Raw genomic sequence first — 22,109 nt, forward strand, 5'->3', positions numbered from 1 at the left:
TTCCCTTTGAGAAAAGGGGATTCAGTGACTTTCTCCTCCCAGCTCTTGTTGACTCTGGAGTGCTAGTGCTGGTAACGGATACGAGCCAGCCCTCCTGACTGTACAGGGCGGGCACAGAAATGTAATTCTCCCTTGGCAGGCTGAAGGATTTTTGTTCTGAGTGTAACTTGGCATTGCTGTTTCCAAGAAGTAATAGTGGAAGGACAAGAAACTGCCACCCACAGCCCGATCTGCTGGCTGTGGTCATTCCTGCCTTGTGCACGCGGTGCTGCCTACAGGAGAAACGTGCAGCTGCCCTTCGGATTCCTCGAGGTACCAGCTGCCGCAGCACCAGCAGGTCACTGCACCTGCCCGTACTGCCTGCCTCCAGACTTGAGGGCTGGAGTGAAAGCTAATTGAAACAAACAACTGCATTTGCCACTAATTAAAGGTGGGTGCATGTTTCAGGGATAGTAGGCTTTCCCTGTTCTCTGGAGGTTTTCACTTCAACTGAGCAGCTGTGTCTCCCCATGGGGGCTGTATCCCCCAGCTGGAAAATCGTAGGGCTAAAGCATGAACTTACCTGCCGGGCAGCACTCACTTACTGGCACAGGACCGGGGTCAGATAACAAAATGTCTCCAGATAAAATAAAACCATCACACCTTTCAAATTTTCAAAAAGGCACTGCTTTGACAGGAATTAATGGCAGGCATGCACTGAGCAACCTGCCTTGCCATCTCGCAGGGAGAGCCCCTTGCTTTGTTTGGCCTGGGTCAGCCCCATCATCTTTCACGTTGCTGGTAGAAGACAAGCAGTGAGTGCTTGTGAATAACCCATCAGCAGTAGGAATGTTCCTTCAGCTGCTGTTTCTTCTGCCCTTGAAAAAACTCAAGTATTTTAAGCACAGATAACACCTCTGAGCTACCATGTTCTTCCCAATGAGTTCTTTGTGGTAGACTTCCAAAAAAAAAAAAAAAAAAAAAAAAAGGACCCCATTTTCTTCCTGGGGGTGGTGAATACGGCAGCTTGCTGCTGCCATCCTGTCACTGCATCTTCAAGTCACTAAGATGGGCAATGAGATATCAGGTAACTTCTTTCTCCTGAGGCTTTTATTGTGTCCTGGGAGTCTGGGAACTGGTCACGTTTTGCTCAGTTGATAATTTAAAAGGTCAACATCCTAGATGTGAGCTTTGGCCACACGAGTGTGGAGAGGCAGCATCCTGCGACATTTGCTATATGCCCAGCTTATGTTTGTACTGCTACTGGGGGGCATGGTGGCTTGCCTGTGATGAACCAAACGCGAGGAAGATGACAATTGCTGCTGGGAGGCAGCCATACAACCATAGCACTCGGGAGTGCCAGGCCAACGGTGATGCACAAGGACGGTGTCCTACCCCAGATGTGTTTCACTGCAGGCTTCCTCTCCCCATGTCACAACTTGCCAGCCCAGGAGAAGCAGCCGGCTGTGGGCTCAGCTCCAGCTTCTGGCAGCTCTACCACTGGCCGGCTGGCCGGCCGGGGAAAGAGCACGCACCTCGTCAGAGGGCGAGACAACTGTCCTCATTTGCAAAGTGCTGCCAGATGTTTCTGGAGGTGCTTCCCTGTCTACTGGCTTCCTCTTGCACATGCTGTTTTCTCTTCTCCGACTTCCCCGTGACAAGCTCATGCCTATCAGGTCACTTCATGTTAGAAACCGGTTACAACAGAAACATGTTTACAAGCACAATCAATCACATACTTCCCGAGTCTAAAACCAGCACAATTCACATCATTTCAGTCCCTTCTTCAACTTTTTCCATTTTCCTGCCCAGCAGTTCCCACATGGCCCTGGAACACAGGCCTGCGTCACCATTTCCTCAAGTACATCAGGACAGGACTGACCCAGCTGCTTTGCAGTGGCACAGCCAGCTCAATCAAGGAGATGACAACAGCCCTGGCCTTCACGTGTATCAAGTGCTCCTGGGGGCACATGGCCCCTAACAGGGCAGGAGAAAGGATAAACAAACTCAGAAATAGTAAAAGGATTCAGAGAAGACAAAACCAGAAGAAAAAAGTCTCCGTTTCTTAGGTGCTACGACATCATCTCCATTTCAAGGCAGAGCGTTGAGCACCGAGGAGACTTCACACAGGTAAATCCCAACCAAGATGATTCCAGCTTTAGTAAAAACGCAGTTTAAATATAGCATCATCAACTTCTCTGTGCTTGGTGCACTTGGTGCACACTCATCTCTAGATGAGATGCCGGGGTCAGAAAATCAGTGTGACCAAACCTGTATTTGTGGTGGGTGGCAATACAAGGCAGGCAGCTCAGCAAGGGCAGGAGGTGGTAGGAGAGGACGGCGGAGGAGGAGAGGGGTAGGGAACAGCCCCGCATTCCTCAGCTGGGTGCAAAAGCAACCAACGGCTCGGTTGACTGTCCTTGAGGGTAATGTACGTTTGAGCATCCAGAAAGTGGGGCCAGCATAGACTTTGAAGGCTACCGAGGAGCCAGTGTGGGATCTCGGTCCCAGGAGGAGCTGAAGTGGAGAGGCGGCTCCGCATGCATACCCACAGTCTCGAGAGGGTCCCTGGGGCTCCGCCACGTGTGGCGGGGAGAGGCTTGCAGGCAGTGTGCAAGTCACAGGGAAAGGGACATGCTGGATTTAGCAGCTGCTAACAGGAGCTGCAGCTGGTTGCATGTAGCACATGTGTTATTCTGTATGTGTCTGCTTGCTGCTCGGCAGGCTGAAATGTGGATTTAATTACCTACAGATGTTTCATAGGTAGAGGAAAAGCAAAAGATAAAAAACCAGAGAATGCTTATTGCTGCTCCTGGACAGCCTCTGCAGCGACGCACGGGCTGACCGGCAGGCGCAAGCGAGAGAGCAGCCGGTGCTCTTCTCTTACGGAGTCTGCCGAGGCTGCGCTCGGAGAAGCGCTCCCCTCTGCAGTAGACGCAGGACAGCGCTTCGTGCACACTGTATACAGAGTGGATGTGTCCAGAAACAACATCTGTCTCGGTAACAGTCTGTTCTGCTCCTGCTGCCAGGAAAGATTGGACGGTGAAGCAGGGGAAAGAAAGAGGGTCTGCTAGGTGTACAGCTGCACCAGGACAAGTGAGACTGACTTTGCATAAAATATCCAGCACAAAACACGCAGATGTGGTCACCTGTGCACTTGGATGCTCCTCCATGTAACACACCCCAGATGGTTCAGTGCCAGAACAGTAGCACTGCCAACTTGTCCCAAAACCTGGGAGTCAATCTTGGCCTGGAAGCCCTTCATGAAACTTTAAATCGAGTTATATCACATTCAGCTCAATAACCTCATCCCAAAGGCAGAGGGGAAAATGAATGAGCAGCATTTGGATGGGAGGTTTTGCCTGAGTCAGGCTTCTCACTTTGGCACTGCCAGTTTTCATGACCTAGCATATACTTCAGTGGCACCAAATCCAAAGGGTTTTTCAAAACCCAAGGACAGATGCAACATAAAAAAGTGCTGTCGCAGCACACGAGTGGGCAGCGATGTGCCACCAGCGGGCAGCGATGTGCCACCGGCATGCTCAGCATGGCACAGTTCCCCGCACACAGGAGGAACAGGAAGGGATAAAAAAAATAGATTTACAGTGAGGCTACGGAAAAACTACACTTGCAGAAAAACCAGCAGTCGCTCAGCAAACTTTGGAATTTCCTACTAACCAGTTGCCTTGGCTTATGTGAAAACCTCCCTAATTTATATGCTGTATTAAAGTTATGAGAGAAGCCCTGTACGGCTTTGAAAGAGCCTTGGGCACAGGAGGGAAGGGAGAGCGGAAGGAAGCGGGCATTCTGGGCAGCACCGGGGAAACTCTACACGCTTTGTTTACAAACCCTGTACACTTTTTGTTTGGCTTTTGGATGTGTTTTATTCTTTCCCAACTCCCTTTTCATCTCATCGTAGTGCCAGCCACACTGATGAGTGTTTATGCTTGCGAATTCCTGAAGCACAGCCAGTACCTTGAACTCCAGAGAATGAGACTGAAATAACGTAAAAGGTCAGGGAAGTTCAAAGACAGAGAGGTGCCGTTTTCCTAGCTGGGGACACCACACTGTTCCCAGACCATGCTGGGCTGCTCTGGGGACACAAGAACAAAGACTTCTCTCTGATCTCCTCCTGTTTACGCTGCTTTTTGCCTCCTTCACCTCACTGTTTTAACAGGACTGATTTCCATGAAGCTTCAGTTAAAACCAGGGACCAGTTTGGTGTGAGCCTGACGACTGAAGAGACGCCTGATAGGTACTGGTACTTAAAACTCCCATCACCAAAGGAAAAGGGAAGTTTTTATCCCAACTGCTCGAGCCCCGCTGACTCATGTAGTGGGAGCGAGCCCCAGAGCGCTGCTTCGTCCGCAAGCACGTATCAGCTATTGCAGCACCTGGAAATCCGGAAGCGCTTCACCCCAGGGAAAACAAGTCAGGGGATGACTTTTGGAGAGGAGAGGTTTCATTCAGCCTTGCCGGTTAGCAAGCCTGTCCTTCAGAAACCTGACCAAAACGCGCCTGGGCTGACCGGGCACGTGCTGGGTACACGCAGGTCAACTGTGCTGCGCAAGAAAATAGCATGCAGAGCGGCCACAGACGGCCTCCGGCGCATCGGGCGCACCGCCCCATGTTCTGCACGAAGCCGTTGCTCGTACTACCAGCTGCAGACCGGGGGGTTCATTAGCACGTGCACATGCAGGACACAACATGCTCATTTGCACAGCACTGCACCTGCCCCACACACCCTCATTCACCGGTGAAAGGGGGACTAGGGAGCAGTCCAGGCTAACGTGAGCACTGGGTTTCGCTGTCTTACGGCCTCAGCAATCTGCTTTGCCTCCAACTGGAGCTATGGACCGGGCGACACCAACAGCACAGACAATACTGAAGTCATTTCACAGACTTGCATCCAACTCACTTACAGCAATTATAATGTCATCTCCAAACAAACTGCCTCGGGGGCAACCACAGCCAGCCTGCCGATATTAAACTCTGTCTACACAAAGCATATGTGACGTTTGAAAACATTTAGAAAACAAACTATAAGAGCAGCCTTTTATCCCCCTCCTTGTCTAGACAGCCTTTCCAAACTGCAAGTCAGCACCGATGGAAGCGCCGTGATGCCAAGCGAGGGAGCGAGCCCTGAGGACGGCGAGGAAAGGCAGGGGCAGCCCTTGGATGTGTTTACGTTACCTCTGCTCACCCCGCAGGCACCTCGCAGCAGGGCAGCGCTGGTGGGTGCACTTTCACGTGTCGCCACGTCCACCAGCGCTGCCAGTGACCTCCCAGGACTGCGGCTGACACGCTGCTGATCAGCCGGAGGTGCGCAGGGGTGGGAGATACAGTTACAGACAACTGGCATCAGCAGCTTTGTCCTCAGGATGCTTCTACAAACATCACTGGCTGAAATCTCTCACTTATTTTTGTTTTCCAGTGAGGTACCCATTTCTGTAAGTAAAATTGAGCCAAAAGTATATTCAAACAGCAAGCGGGTTTGTAGATTATACATAAATTCATTTTAGATTATACATACATTCATCCTTTTGCTCTGCTTTATAAGGGTGTGTTTTACTCCCAGATGTTCCTCTCCATGAACATGCAATCCCATTTTTAGAGAGGGAAAAAGAGCAGCTCCCCATGGCGGTGCTAGACATTGCTTTTCATCTTCCCTTTGATAGCAACTGTTAAGAGACTCGATTACCTCTGCACCTCTTAGGCAGCAGCCAGATGGAAGCTGCTCTCTTGTTGCTGCACAGCTCAGTCAATTCTGGCAGCACTTGTGTCTCTGAACTACACATATATTGAATCTATTCCTGGAAATCCTGTAATTCGAGGGCAGATGAGTTCAGGACTGAGGATATAAAGTAACTGTGGGACTAGCCTAATTCAGAATAAATATCCACTATTTTTTCCCAGAGGATTCTTGCCCCATTTCATTTGATGGGAGGATGCTAAAAGTAAGCAGCAGTTTAATTCCTTTTTTCTCCTATATGGTCCTATATTTGTTTATGCACACCTTGCTCCAAATGCAGGGTGACCGTTCCCCATTTTGACTTTTCTCTGGCAAATCACTATAGCAACCTTTGCAAATCACTCTAGCACCTTTGCAGACTTTAATTCCTCTTCACAAGACCTCTTCATTTCCATTATACAGGTGGGGAACTGAGACACTGAGAACATGATATCAAAAGCATACGGTGACTCTGAATGCACAGTGCGAAACATTGAGGGATGATGTTTTCCAGTGTACTTGGAACTGTACACGTTAGGTATTGAGACACCCCACACTGGAAAAAAGATAACATGTGCTCACGTAATCAGCACTAGATCATGATGCAAACATGTGAGAGCCATCTGAAATTTCCATGGATATCCTTATGCTTGCCATCACCCAGTGAGGATCTCTGTGACTGCAAGTTTAGTAATTTGCTCTCAGTATTCTTAAGCCTTCATGCACCTAAACTTGCATATTTATTTGCCAACCAAAAATTAAGCTCAACAGAGGAACATTTTTATATAGCTCAAGAATGATGAAAGACTGCAATCACCTGGACGAAGAAACATCACGAAGCTGAATTACTCTTTCAGGGACACCTGAAATTCAGAGATTGAAATCGCACAATTATGCACCTTTAGATCTATTTCAAGTGTTACCATTTCAAAGAACTACTGTAGTACTATGGCTGTAAGTAAGATTAAATCTAAGAAAAATCCGGATTAAACGTTAAGAAAAGAGTGGTCCAAAAGATGCAGTTGTCCACAAAAGCGTTCATGTGAACTCTATGGAAGGAGCACGAGCAACAAGAAACACAACGCAGAACAGAGCCCTCACATCAGCACCCGCCAGATAAATGGAGTGACCAAAACAAAAGACTTTTTTGGATGTCAGTTTTCCAGATTCTCTGCAAGTTCCTGCAGTCTGAGCACCCCTTCTGTTTCCTCTGCTTGCCAAGGGAAACCCCTGGAGGTTTGTCACAGGCCATGAAGAGGCATCCGAGGGTGTGTCCAGTGGCGTGCCAGTGCACTTACGGGGCAGCATCACGCTCCGCTGATCAGCACGTAGCTAATTGCAGTCACGTGCCGAAAGCTAAATGTAGTTTAAAAAAAAAAAATAATAGAAAGCAAATCTGCTGACTACTCCATTCTTAAAAACCCCAGCGACCTTCTATAGGCCGAGTGAAGTACAGGCAAGAGCTCCATGCGCTGCCATTTCAGACTGACTGCGGGGAGGATGATGGCTACCCAAGGTGACTGCTTCGAAGCTCTCGGATCGTTACGGACCAACGCATCCCGGCTTCTGTGAGGAAGTTAGATGGTTTTTAGTGCTACTTTGATACAAGTTTAGGCTTGTCTATGGAGAACAGATACTTGAATTAAAGAATGATGTGAATTAGAGAACAGTTCTTCCCAAATTAACCCTTAATGCAAATGCTCGTTTCCCACAAAGAGCCTACCTAGGAGGGGAGTTATTCGGAAACATCATTGTAAACATCATAACCCCGCCTGTCTGCACCAGTAGCTGTAAAATTCTGAAATGCACTCACTAGCCTGAATACAAATTTGACCACAGTATCAGGGGAAAATTGTAACACCAGAATTAAAAGAAACATGACAGGCAGACACCATGAAGACAGACGACATCTTCTCACGGCACAGAGAGAGGGCTCCCGCCTGCGATTCCTAGAGGAAGGCCCAGATGGGAAGTTAAGATGTAAGGACACATTAGAGGAACTACAGGAATAGATGAGAGGTGAGATAAACGGGAATGGCTTCTCCTAGTAGGATAGCATTTGTTAAATACATCTGGAGAAGAAAGCCACCAAGTTTTTTTGTTATTAATAAGAAAATCTGAATAAATTTAACAAACAGCCTGATCCTACACATCAGTTCTGTGTGACAGTCCAAACCAGCAGTAAATTTCCAACTAGGTTCTTCTAGTCTCCGACCAACAATAACAGTTTTCCTTGATTTTGAAAAACTTGGTGAAGTATTCAGGCTAGCAATGCCCACAAAATATACATAACGCTTAGCTTTATCTTAATTCACAGCTCTCCTACCACTGAGATGCAAGGCTATGAAGGTTGTGCATTTAAAAATTAACACCTTTAAACAGAAACATTTACACCTTTAAACAGAAATATTTTTTCTGCCAACTATAAGTCCTGAAGACAACACATGGCTCTTGAGAAGAGTTGGGTAAGGCTGAGGAGCAGGGAGGCAAGAATGTGCTTGCAAACAAATGGCACAGAGACAGCAAGAGATACTGTAATCCCTGGGTGCTTGGAAGCTCACATCACACTTGGCTCCTGTTAAGTACGGCAGATTTAATAACAACCAGCGATACTGCTGAAGAAGGAAAAGACAGTCCATGGGGAAACTCAAGGCGGCACGAAAGTGGCGTTTCAATGTTTTCTTCCCCTACCTCATTCTATCAGTGGTGCTCATCAGCTAAGGAAGGAAGGAGTCATGGTCTCATACCTGAGTACTGAAACACTTCCTCATGCCTGGGATGCAAACGAATTCCCTCGTGTACCCCTAGAAGAATATTATGTAAATAGAGTTCGGTACAAAATGCCTGGAAGACCCATTAGCTTTGGAGTAACTTCACTTTCCTGAGGGAAGAGGCAGGAGCTAAGAAGAGGGTGAAACTGGAAGGAACCCAACTCATCTTACCATGCTTTCCTCCATTTTGTAAGGTGTTTGTCGCAGGCTTTTCAGGGAAGCAAATGCTAATCTGGGCACTGCAAGACAGTCTTGTTTACAATACAGACCTGCTGGCTGAGTCTGAGAGCTGGGCCATCTGCATCATCCTAATAACAATGCTCCTGAAAGGAGGAATTGCCCCTTCCCCTCTCTCATTCACCACTAGGCACCTGGTACAGGCTGCAAATAAAAAAAAAATCCTTCACAATTCAGTGAGTGCTTACACCTAGGAGTGTAAGATATGATTGCCTTTCTTTTAGTATACCTCTCTCAGTTACACGTCACCTGCAAGCAGCATCCCTTTGGGTATTGAGCTACAAATCGTTTTTTTCTGGCCACTCACTGAAGTAGACTTTCCGAAGGACAATGTGGAATGCATCACCATCCCTTCCCGAGCAGGAAGGGGAGCACAAGACATGCCTGTAAGGCCCCTTCAGAGTTAGAATGTGCATTTCAGACTGAATAGTCAACAAAACGGAAAGACAGAGGCTGAAGTGAGAAGCCTGTCGGTGTATCTGCAAGCAAAAGCAGGCCAGCTCGCTCCAGAGAGTAGGAGATCAGGACTGGCAGTGCAGTGGTCATAGGGCAGCATTTCCCAAATTACCTTGATCCACATCCTGCCCCCGCATGATTTTATCAGTTGTGCTCTTCCTCCTCCCAGCTGTTCCTGAGCTACAATCCAAGTCGTGCAGGTCCCTGTTCCTCCTGCACAGAGCTCCTCCCGCTGAGCTTGTGTGCCTCCCTCACCGGGAAACGCTGCTAAAGGAAACATTTTGGGAATATGGGAATAAAGCAAGATATAGCCCCTAGGCAGACAGGCGGCTTTCCACAAACAGAGCATGAGACAGCAAGGAGCAGCTACACCGTGGTGGGAAAAGCATGCAACAGAAAGGGGAGAAGGCATGGAAATAACACTACATTCGGACAGGGCAGCATTAATACACCAAAGTTAAGAATTAAAGCAGTTCTAGGTTAAAGCCTTGCTGCAGTAACCTGTTTCACTCTTTGCAGAATAGGAAGAGGAGAGATCTGGTGGTGACAACAGACTTGAGTCATAATAGAAAGAGAAAATGGCTTGCAGGCTAATCTAAATCAAGGGTAGATTAATTAAGTGGACTTCAGTTGATCACAAAATAATTAAAAACAGAAGTTAGAAGAATGCTGAAGACACCATGCTGTCAAGGAACCCAACAATTTTTAAGAAGCAGTAAAAGGTTGTTGGGAAGGGACTGCATGGCGACTGTACAGTTTAAAAGGAGAATTTCTGAGGACAGTGCGATGCAAGACCTTGCCTACCTGACATACATGATTTTGAAGAGGAGTTGAAAGGGTACTGGAGTGCTCTATTTTTATAACATAATAATCCTACATCTTGGCTTTCACAACCTGTCTGTGGTGAGCAGAAAGTTCTTCTCTCGCTCCTTTGGTACATCATTTGTCTTCTGATTTTTTGTTTGTATTTTTTCCCCACCACTTTTTTGCTTGTTTTTCCATCTTCTAAGGGAGAAGACACAAGGCAAACTGCATCAGTGTTCATAATGTTGCATTTTACCAGTGGCCTGGCGGATATGTTCTGCCCACACGTTTAAGGGTTAAATTCAGCATTAGAGGTCAGAAGGAAACCCCCTTCCCCTGTCTCCAATTACCTTGCAATATTTTTTGAGAGAAAGTAATGGTTTCAATCACTCTTGCTTTCTTCCAAAGGAATATCGCACAGTTGCAGTTTTTGGTCTTCAGCTGTAAGACTTAATTTTGTCATTGCTTGGGAAGACTTTGTGGACCATGTGTGGCACCTTTTAGTCCTAACTTCACAGAGGACCTAAGAAAATTATCAACTTTAAATGTCTCTTCAGCAGTAGTATTAGTCAGCGAGCTGTATTTAACAATTGCTTAGTAACTGGTGAGTAAAATGCTATAATCAAACAGGACGAGCAATACACCGCATTCCCAACATCCCCAAAAACATACTGACATCTATTTCACCATTCCAGCTTAAAACACAAATTCACTTCATTCAATATGCCACTAGCAAATACCTCAATCCCTTCACAGGAAAGTGACTTTCTCTGCCATTAATCCGTAAGACAAGTGCACAACACACAGTCTGAGTGAAAAGATGCTCAGACCAAAACTTCAGAGAACAAGCTTCAGCACGCATGTCCACTTTACCCACTTCAACAGAAGCGTTCCTCATAGTGATCACAGAACTACCGCCACCTCCTTAAAAAAATTCCCAGTCTTTGTCTTTCTAGCACTAATTCCTTCCGCAAATCAAGAAATTAGAACAGCTGTCACACGAATTCTTCCTAATTCCTGGAGTAGAATCACAGAATCTCCGCTCTTCTATGATGCGTGATACAAAGAACGCATCTGTTTAAATGTAACTTTTTACAGAAATTGAACTGGATACGATGTAGCAGTTCATTCCCTTCACTGCTACATTAGACCTTCCGGAATTTATTAGCCTGACTCAAGGTTCGCAAGCGGATAGGCGACCACTACTTTTGCCACAACTTGTGATGTCATTTGGTATTTCTTTTGAAGATTAAATGACTTTAAATATATTTCTACATTATCAGTTTTTAAAATATCATGAAGTTGATCTTCCAAAAGTATAGCATGCAACAGTATGTATTACATTTTTGCAATCTTTTCAAGTTACAATTTTTTTTTTTCCTCTCCACTTCGGATTACAAATTGATGCAACTGTCCATCAGTTTGCAAATCAAGGCTGCACACAAAAAAGTCCTTTCCACTCCCACTGAAAAAAAAAAGGAAAAAAAAAAGTCTGTAGAGAATGACGTCCTAAAACAATCAACTGTATCGAATTCAACCATCATAGTCCAGGTACTACGTAATTATGCGTATTATACTTGCTTCTGTTTCCTTGTGATTTGCTGCACACCTACTCCAAAATAGATTATGAGGCAATCAGTGAAGACGGACATGTGATAAGTGTACAGTTGTAACTGAAAAAGGTTACAAACGTGATACTTGGAAGGGTACAGACGCTCTAGAGCATCATATTGTGCAGGATGTGTCTCTAAACGCATTTCCAAATGCATGCCCTCCGCGTTCTCTTCCCTACTCCTCTCATTCATACAGCTATATGCATAAAAACCACAAAGACACTGATTTACATAAAATTATCTCACTCCATTTTATTTAAGATTTTCTTCTCCAGTTAGTAAAAGAAAGATGTGTCTCTCTTTATACATATGTACAAGTTCAGTTATAAAAATAGACAGCACATTCAAAGAGAAAAAAAGGCTTGGCATTTGTCTGATTCCCTCTAAATATCATATATACATGTGAATAGGAGGGGAAGGGGGAGGTCTTCATGAGTTAATTAAACACCACCTCCCCCTCAATTATCCCCTGCAAATCTGTTTAAAAATCAATCTAACTAAGCTCAGTTCTGCTATTTTCAGGTGTGCAAATTAGAGGCAGAGCCAACAGGAAGCACTCGCTCCACACTGTAGGACGCCAGGCAAAGGATTTGGGGTTGGAAAAGAATTATAACAATAAAAAAAGTCATCTTCCGCTGTCACAGCCCAGACCTGCAACTCAACTTGCTTCTCTCTCAAGGGATGAAAGTGCCCCGGCAGAACAGCCTTTTAATTCAGCGTGTCAGACAGAAGAACTGCCCCACACCTAAATCTCAGTGCAACGCAGACAACGCTTACAGCAAAGCAAGGGGCTACGGGGGTGGGTTTGTGCATTGAGAATGGGGAAGGAGCAACCAGAGAATGAGAACACAGATGGGCACTGGCAGCACTGCCTTCTATCAGCCTTATGGGACACGGCTACCGGTACCTGCACACCGCAGTAATATGACCACACTAGTGTGGGTGATGATCACAAAGATGAAGGGGAAACACACTGGAAGAACAGTCAATGGATGGCTGGGATATGAGACGATTTTTTTCCCCAGGATTTGGCTGGAAGTGGGAATGGCACAGTTCTCTCTCTCTCTCAGGACTGTTTTTCATTGCTCCCCTTGCAGCACTGCAAGCTGCACAACCACGCTATGCTATGGCACAGTGAGAGGAGCAGCAGCAAATTCTTCCTCAGCACTTCAGCTTTCCCTCTTGGAGATTTGTACACAGAGCTCTACTTTATTTCTAAGCTTTTAGGAGTTCTGCACACCTCAAAAGCAAGAGAAATAATTCAAAACACAAGCGTTCTGAACGGAAGCGTTGGTGCCGATGAGAATTCTGAAATGCAAACCAAACCACTGGGTTGTGGTTTCTTCCACTGCGTGGAGCAGGGGCAGTGCTGCTGCTCTCACTAGGCCTGTCAGTGCGCTCTGTATCCTGCAGCTCTGAACCTGTTCCCGATAGATGGTGCTCAAAAAAGTCCATTCCCTGGAAACCACCTGAGACACCTTCCTTTGCATTTCAAACCTTTAGAGAACCCAGAAGCCCACACTAGAAGAATCCAAGATTTTTTTTTTTGATCACACACCATCTTCAGCCTAGCCCCCAATTACCCCCACGTTTAACACTGACCAGCTGCCAGCACAGAATTATCTTCTGACTCTACAGGATACTCCTGGGGTTCAGATACTGATTTCTTAGGATAAAACTAATGCTGGGTTCCACCTCAAGCTATAAGAGAGAAAGTATACTGGTGTGACTTCAAGCACACACAGCTGCAGGATATTGCATGGAGTAGCTGGATGCATTCTTGGGAATCTTTTGTCAGATGTGTCAATAAAACACAAGCTGACACTCTCCCAGTTACCCCAGACTCCCTTCCCTCCTCCTCGCAGTGTCTGCAAAGACAGTTTTTTGGAATACACATAATCAAAGTGCTCACATAAACCACCCATTCCCATTGTGCTTTGATTTTCTTTTCACACACGTGCTGGACAGCAACAAGGCATTCGATTGCATGCCTTCAACTGGCAGGGTGGTCTACTCCGAAAGCCAACACAGTTCAGACAAGCTTTGGGGGTTCAAAATTACTACCGACCACCTGAGGTGTGGGCACCTTTGCTTTGCTTCCGAATTGGAGTTTCGGATATGAGACTGCTGGTCAGGTTTAAGCTTTTGGGGGTCCCACAAACACTGTTTCCTTTGCTCAAAGGGGAGCTCAAGGGAGAAGAGGCGCTTGAAGGTCCAAAATCTGCAAGTCCAGAAGGCCGAATAATTGCTGTTTGTAGAGGGCTACTTGCAGACATGCCTAGCAATGGAAAAGAGAATCAAATGCCATGTGAGCGTATTATTCCACTTGTGGCTCTTCAACAACAAACAATATACTAACAATCAGTCCTAAGACCACCCTGTATTCATGATTTATGAGAATTTAATGAAGAGGGATGTCCTTAAGATACAAATGATCTTGCAGTTATAGCCTGGGCCACCTTCAGCTGGTGTAAAGCCAAAGCTCCATCACCATCAGTTTGGCAGATTTTGGAACCTGATGCTGTAACTTCAACGTGACAGCTGTACAGGAAAGTCACAGCCATACCCATGGGATAAAAAACACTATCCAATTTGTCTGGGCACCAAAATAAGAAACAAGAAAGACGAAAAATATTTGGTATGAGATAATTCAGAGGGCAGATAAAAATTCTGCAGGACTAGCCTCTCAAGGTCAGCTGTGGTGAAACTGGCTATCCTCACACACCATTACCATGTCACATTGTGTATTGCCTGGATCTCAGAGTATAATGGACAAGCAATACCAACAATACAACACTGTTTATCTATTTTTGACAGGCTGTAAACAACCACCACCTAAACTCATGTGGTTGGTTCTGCTCTGGGTAGACTGCGGCCCCCCCTTCCCCACATACCTTTAGAGACATTGTACCCGTACGCTGCGTATGCCGCTGCAGAGGCTGGGGTATTGATTTCCGGCTTCTGCCTTTTCCAGTGCCACCTTTTGATCCACTGCCCGAACCTTTAGGACGACCCCGGCTTCGACCTGACTGGCCTCTCCCAGTGAGAGGTGTATCTTGCATTGAAACACCTTAACAACAACAACAAAAAAAAAGTGTTAGAACAGTAACTGCTATAGTATTTCTGGTGACTCACAAATGAGCACAGCGTCATAACTACCTACCATTTTCATTAATACTGTTCCTATTAACTGATACTGTTCATTTACATTAATATGGACAATCTTAGCAAGAAATGATCCCAGGAAAAGAAATTATGCATACAAAACTTCACTCTTCATTAACCACATCTTGTTAATTCCAACTACTTATTATTGTTATGAATCCACTCTACAAACAGGTGGAAGATTCTGGGTTCTACTCCATCATGAAGCTTTTTCTTACTTGAAGATAGGTATGAAGTTTCTTCCACTTGCTATCTCTAAAGAAACTTATCAAGAACCATGGCTCTATTTATTTCAGTGTAGAAAACTATGGTAATTAAGAACATTTGCCATTATTTAAAGTTACAGGTGCTCCAATCACCCATTGGAAATAGAGTACTGATTATTAGCCCAATAGCAAATTCAAGGAAAAGCTTAGAGATTTATAGTTCTGTGGTTGTCTAATTTGGTAATATGCACATAATGGAAGGAGAGCCCTCTATAACACAGAAACAAAGGACAAAACCTTTAAGAGTAACTAACACAGAAAAGAGGAAAACTGTTGTGAATGAGAGACTATAAACAGATTTTCTATCAAATCAGAAGTAATTTCTCAATGAAAAGGCAATTTTTTTTCCCCAAATCTTGCCAGCCATGTATATACTCTGGTTAAAATATAGAAAAGGTATCACCTAGCCATACAAAGTCAATGTTTAATAAATGTTAGTAGTAAGTCAAGGCAGAGGTACTCACCATTCATGGTATCTGAAACTGAGCCAGTAATGGAAGCAGGAGAGTTTGTTGCTCTTGACTGAGGTGCTGAAGAAGCTGGATCATCTACAATCACAAGCATATCACTACTGCTCTCATCAGGAGGGATAGAGCCCATATGTAATTCACTGCTGATGGATATCTAAACATGACAGAGAACAAAGCCATTAGCTTCTCAGGTTAGGAAAGGGAAGGGTACAAGTAATTAATTGGTACTTGTTCTGTTCTCTCTCATTTTCTCTATGTGATCTGCCTAATCACACCACACCCTCTATTTACACGCTGAGCAGCAGTACAGTCCTCCAGGAGCTACTTAATTTCAATTCATGAAAATAGATATTAAGAAGCAGGAGACTAATGGGCTCAGCAGAGATTTAAGAAAACTGCTGTTCAACTGTGCATCTTCAACTGCAAGAGAGAAAACAATAGGATTCTTAACCTGCTACTACTGCTAATAACATAGAAATCTATAGAACAGAATATATTTGCTGCCAAAAATGGTTAGCAATTCTTTACAAAAAGATGAAGGAAAATAAGATGCGTGTCACTGAGAATTTACAATTTAAATTCCAGAGAAAAAGCACATTAATTCAGAATCAGAAGCAAAGAAGCAAGCAGAGAAGGAGATGTAGATGAGACTAACGAGGAGCACTTGCAAAGAAACTGAGTGCCAAGGAGCTATTTGAGGGATACTGTGTGGTTCAGGAGCAGAGACTGTTCTTGATATGGAATGTATTGGTATGGAAGAAGGCACACAGTTACAAATGCAAGCATGACAAAAGCGGGAAAAAGGGAGAATAAAGTAGGAAGAAAGCAAATGGGACTGCAGGCAGGAATGGAAAATCCAGGGGCTGAAAGGGAAGAGAGTCAGAGCATGAACTTGCTGTAAGAAAAGGGAGACAGAGAGCAAATGAAGAGGGCAATAAGGGAATTTCAAATAACATAAGGAGCTGTAAGGCAGCTTATCAGCAGCTGTTATGTTTTCAATAAATTATTTTAATTTCCATAGTTCACCTTTAAGGCATCTCAATTCCCCACATACTTGAAGTTCTACACTAGCTAAAATAACAGAAAGCAAGAATCCTACAGAATATAAGGCCACAATTGAAATAGTACATAGTTTAAAGCAGCAGTGAGTCTTACCTCACTGAAAGGGCTGGGCATGGCAGAGTCTACACTAATGAAGGAGTCATCCCCATCAGCAGACAGGTTGGAGTTATCAGCTGAGGGAACAAATGGGATGACAAGGTTCATGCCCTCTTTCTTTCTCTTCCCATCCATTTCATCTTCCTTCTTCTTCTGAAATAAATGAAACAATACGCGGAATTAAAAAGACAACAAAACAGGAGAAAGGGAATAAACAGCCCAAAATCTCAACATCTAATGCAGTACTATAACTCAAGGAATGCCATGTCCAGAATTTCCCAGAACAAGTTTCTGAAGTACACGGTAACAGATCCTCTGAAGGCTCCTTCTTTAGATTTAAGTAGGGTTTGGGGTATTTTCTTCCTAAAATAGCTGGAGTAATGCGGAATTACTCTTACAGAATTACCTTAATTTCACCTTTTGGAGTGAGCTTGAAATTCTTTACCATTACACAAAATCGCAATTAATTAATGCAAAAATCCCCGTCTCAAAACCTCAGAATTTTCATAAACTAGTTTTAATGATCTTTTTTAAACAAACTGATCTTCCCTTGTTCCACGGAAGCTACATAGCTGTATGGGTTTTATCTATGTTTAGTGCTTCATTTACAATCCCTTCTTGTCCTTGCAGAACAAAAATCTTGATTAAGTCACCATTTTATATGCCACAGAATGATCAGTTGATCATTTGGGTTTTTTCAATCATTACTCCTCAAACTGTTGTCTGTAGACTACTGGTGATCTACAGCATTGTTTGGGTATGCAGTACTTCCTTATTTTTCAAGTTGCTAATGATATTAAAATACGGGTAACTATGCATTATGTGTTTTGTAACATCCTTTTTCTGTGTAAGGAAGTGCCACAGATTCATGTTCAATGGTGAAGGGAAGAAGGCTTTACTCATTAGACTGTCTTTGCATAAAATGCATAAAATTTCCACACCACATAATAGTGAGCCTGAAGCTCTTGTGGCTTTATCACTGACACAGGCAACCTCTTTGCATCAAAGTACCTTTTCAGCATATTTTTCCCTTTTACGTTTACGTTCCTTCACACGATTTGTTTCTTCTTGCTGTCGCTTCTCTTCTTGACGCTGACGCACTGTTGGAAAAGAAACACAAAGTTGTCACCACTGGTAAGATATTTAATATCCTTTTGTGAATCTCAGAAGAAATTCTAATTCTAACAGAATGGTGAAGAAAAGCCAGCTGTATTAAGACTAAAAGATATTGAAAACACTACTGTATTAAAACCATTTGTACCCGAATTACTAAAAAGTCTTACAGTGAAATTCTTCTTTCAAGCAATATGAAAGCATATACCTCTAATAGGGCTTCAAAAGTATGATGAAATACAGCATTTTTACTAATACTTTTCCAGTGATGACAATTCTTGTTAAAGCTCTGTCATTCAGGAACAATGCAATGATCCTGAATGAGTGCCAATAAAAACTTTATCGCATCATCATGTCTCTCTTGCACAACTTCATCTTTCAGTTTAGCAGTGATATGAAACCAGCTTGTACTAACAGGAGTTGGCAATACAAGAAGAGCCAGGAAACAGAAGTTGTTATCAGCAATACATGCATTTGTAGAGACAAAACCACAGATTTCATAAGCTAATGAAGCAGAAGATGGGGAAAATGCTGCAATGCAAATTTCACATACATTTCTTTTCTAGTTCCTCATCATCCAGCAGAAGGCTCACCACCTCTTTTGGCTTCAAGGTGTCAGGTTTGAAATTGCCACCCGAAATCACCATTCGTTGGATCTAGGAAGAAAACAACAAGAGAGGGAAAAAAGGAAAAATTACTCAAAGCAGCCATGAACTATTCTCACTATGCTTCTATGAAAACCAGCCAAAAAAAGATGCCAGTGCATCTGTGTAAGTCACAATTGACTCAACTTCTCTGTCATACCAAAGTTAGTAGCAAAATTTGAGGGAAGCGTATAAAACATGAGAAGCAACTGAGCTAGAAAGCAGAAAATTGCCATCCCTTGTGCAAAGTTGTGCTTCTTCTAAAGCGCTATGTAATAAACAACAAATGATGATAGTATTAATATATTGCTGAACAAAAAGAAAAAATACAGTGGTATGCCTGTATATAAATTACCAGTCCAATTTTTCAAGTAATCTGCACAGAGGTTCATGCAGATCATATTCTTAAAGGGTACAACATTTTTAGTCTCCTTGACCGAAAACTTAATCTCCATATTGAGTCAGTATCTCAGTTTAAGCAATTCACTCAACTGCTATTACTGCAACTATATTAAAAAATTACAGAAGAGTTGTAACTTAGCAAAAGAGAACAAGCTTTAGCATAAGCCAATTTCAATGATTTGGATCACCAGCAAAAGACTACAATTTATTTTCAGGTTTATATCAGGTGATTCTAGTGCAGTATCCTAGAGAAAATGGGTAAGTTTCAACAAGGGAAATGTGAATGCATTCAGTTGAGGCGCTTCAGTTGCTGCAGCACCATGATCAGCACCGAATTAAGACAAAAGCTAAAGAAACACTGAGTAACACAAAACATCTGAATGTTGTATATAGCACACCTACTGCTACCAAAGAAAGTGAATTTGCTTAAATTTTTCTTTCCAATAAAGTGTCATGAGGTTTAAAGTTCCCGATACACTTATTGCTTGATGCTGCAGAACACTGAGCTCTTCTGGCAACCCTCACACCTCAAATAATTTTCACTTGATTACCTTCTGAATTTCTTTAAAAAAAGTTCAGCTGTGGTATAACAGTATGACATGAGAGGAATCAGTAGCCCTGACACAGCAAAGACAGAAGCTCTAGTCTTAAAGAAGCCTGAGTAGTTTCACTGCATCCTAAGAAATAGTTTTCATGAAGTCATAGTGTAAATAATTAGCTTCTTCCTAGTTCATATAATGCAGCTGTAATGCTCCAGTGTTATGGACACAGATTTGTTTATTTGAACAAAGACACTCCCTTTTGGCTTCTCTTCCATCTCCCTGCAGATCTGTTTCTTTACTCATTTTGAAAAGTGTTTTCTGATACTGTTTCTGTAACTTCTTGTTCCAGATGATTTCTTTATTCTTACCTCACTCTTTTCCTTAGCCCTTTGTAAGATGCGCTCCTCAATGGTGCCTTTACATATCAACCGGTACACAGTGACTTGTTTTGTTTGACCCAGCCTGTGTGCCCGGTCCATGGCTTGCTGGTCTACTGTTGGGTTCCAATCACTGTCATAGAAAATCACCTGCAAAAGAACACCGGAACAGAAAAGATTAAATAAAACCATACATTTAGAGCACCTGGTGATTAAACAAACAGAAATCCAATACACTGATACAAATAAAAGTTAATAATAAGTAAAATAAAAATAAAAGCAACCAAAAACTGTGTATAAGTGTCCAATATTCTACAACTTTATCATCAAGATAATACTATATTGTAAATACGAGCAAAGTAAACAAGGTTATGCAATTTCATGATGTGATAGGCAGTATTGAAAAATACTGATCAGCATGGCTAAGAGAGTGCCAACTTTTACGCAGGGAGACCAGTTTTCCTACATAAATTGTGAGGCTGGGAGGCAGGAGATGAGCAGCTTGGGAAAAACAGTAGTTGGAGGTATATAAGGCAGGAAAAGCAAGGAAATATTGATACTGAAAACTAAACACCAGTAAGCTGATCTTTTTATTCTGTATTACTTTACCAAACTTCACCTACCGTATCTGCAGCTGTAAGGTTAATGCCCAAGCCTCCAGCTCTTGTACTTAACAGGAACACAAAAATATCATTCCTGTAGAGGAAAAGAGATTAAAACCCCCTTATTTTGTGCACGATGAACCAGAAACAACTGCAGAAGTAAATTTTTTGACCCATATAAAGTGATCAGGGCTATTTCTATTACTTGAACATTTCAGAACATTTTGTGCTGTTCATTCATGGTCAAGGAAAAAAAAAAAACATGAATGAGTGAGAAGTTAATCTACAAACCAGGACTGCTGGAACACGCAAAGATTTGGTTTGCAAGAGGAGCTTATTAATCTCTATCAAAACAAACCAGGGCTTGTTTATCTTGCCCACATTGGAAATTAAGATTTCACATGGACAAAGAACAATTTATTGTTTCACAAAACTGACTGATATCGCAATAATCTTGCCTTAACAATGCTCAATTGATAAAGAATGAAAAATAAATGTTGAAACTGTTTAGATGCAAGTTTTGCACTAAATTTGGTGTTTTGAACAGAACAAACAAGGAGACGGGTCTATATGTAGGATGACTGTTGTGTCATGTACTGATGAGAACTCAAGTGGTAACAGCGGAATCAAGATTTCTGCTAAGGTTGTGAACCTCACCAGTGCCACTGGAGGGTAAGCAGTATTTAAAAGTGTTTAACACCATATGGATCTGTGAACAGATTGATGCAAACAAAGAGGACAGTACTAGTAAGGACTCCAAAGTGGCTGACATACTGTACTTTGATAGCGACATAGCAAGGCCCTCTGCTTAAGAGAAGACACTGCAATGACACATCCTTTCGGTACCACTCTGTCCATATAGTAGTGCATGCAAAATTAGTAAAGCACCAGAAACTCTTGCTGCTGAGTAAGCAGCATGGGACATTTCCTTCTTGACTAACTACATGTAGGCAGCCTGTCCTTGAAAGTCCACTCATCAGATGTAAAGTGTCTTTCTTGCCCTTCCTGGAGGAAGTGTGGGTGTATTGCAGGCTGTTACGCATAGTACAACTCAACAGATGTAAAAAACCTAAGGGTTTTGGAATCCATACCCTTGAAGGTGAAGTAGAACTATTTTCTCGGGACTCAAACTTCAAGACATTCGCAAGTACCTGGCAGACTTTCAAGGGACCCATTCTGGTCCAAGGTAAGATTTCCCCCCTTGCCCCCCCCAAAAGAAATTGCCAATAGGCAACAGAAATAATTACGAAAACTATGAATTAACACACACAAAAATGCACCACTGACTCTAAAATTAGAAGTAGAACGTTTCTGGCAGTCCAAAATTTGAGTACAAAAATCTACCCTGAGCTATGGACAGCTAGGAGGAACTGAAGCTGAGCTGTCAAATCTCTAGACTTTATATTGCAGGTACAAGTCAGCAGGTGCCTGTTTGCAATTTAGGTTGGCCAGGAAATCTTTTCAGTCTTGTAACAACAGTGGAACGTGCATATAGACAGTCACCTGAATGTCCAGCTGTGAAATACTTCTGGAAATGTGATATGGGAAGGAAAGAAAGTGGACAGTGCCACAGACTACAGGAACAAATTACCATTCCATAGCTATATCTTTTCAGCACCCTGCTAGGATATCCTGCGGGATAGTTTAGTCTCAGTTAGGCTTTTTTTCCTGGAAATATTTCTCATAAGTAAATCATGTATAAGAGGAACTCGACTAACATTTTAATAGGAATTCTTGTTTAGACTGGCTGACCTATATTTCAAAGGGATTTCCTGCTCA

At 43.3% G+C, this 22,109-nt stretch overlaps 1 protein-coding gene across 1 annotated transcript in view; it reads right to left on the reverse strand.

Annotated features, from left to right (window-relative positions):
• Positions 1 to 11,842: 11,842 nt before the first annotated feature.
• Positions 11,843 to 22,109, reverse strand: part of INO80 (INO80 complex ATPase subunit) — a 61,946-nt gene continuing 51,679 nt past the window's right edge. The window contains 9 exon segments of the mRNA XM_009640217.2: positions 11,843 to 13,869; positions 14,486 to 14,539; positions 14,542 to 14,661; positions 15,487 to 15,646; positions 16,648 to 16,803; positions 17,662 to 17,750; positions 18,317 to 18,419; positions 19,720 to 19,878; positions 20,352 to 20,424. Of these exon segments, the coding sequence (XP_009638512.2) occupies positions 13,652 to 13,869; positions 14,486 to 14,539; positions 14,542 to 14,661; positions 15,487 to 15,646; positions 16,648 to 16,803; positions 17,662 to 17,750; positions 18,317 to 18,419; positions 19,720 to 19,878; positions 20,352 to 20,424 (1,132 nt within the window). The 3' untranslated portion in view covers positions 11,843 to 13,651.

The sequence above is a fragment of the Egretta garzetta genome, unplaced genomic scaffold (genome assembly GCF_000687185.1).
Source record: "Egretta garzetta isolate BGI_Z169 unplaced genomic scaffold, ASM68718v1 scaffold526, whole genome shotgun sequence".
Taxonomy (NCBI): domain Eukaryota; kingdom Metazoa; phylum Chordata; class Aves; order Pelecaniformes; family Ardeidae; genus Egretta; species Egretta garzetta.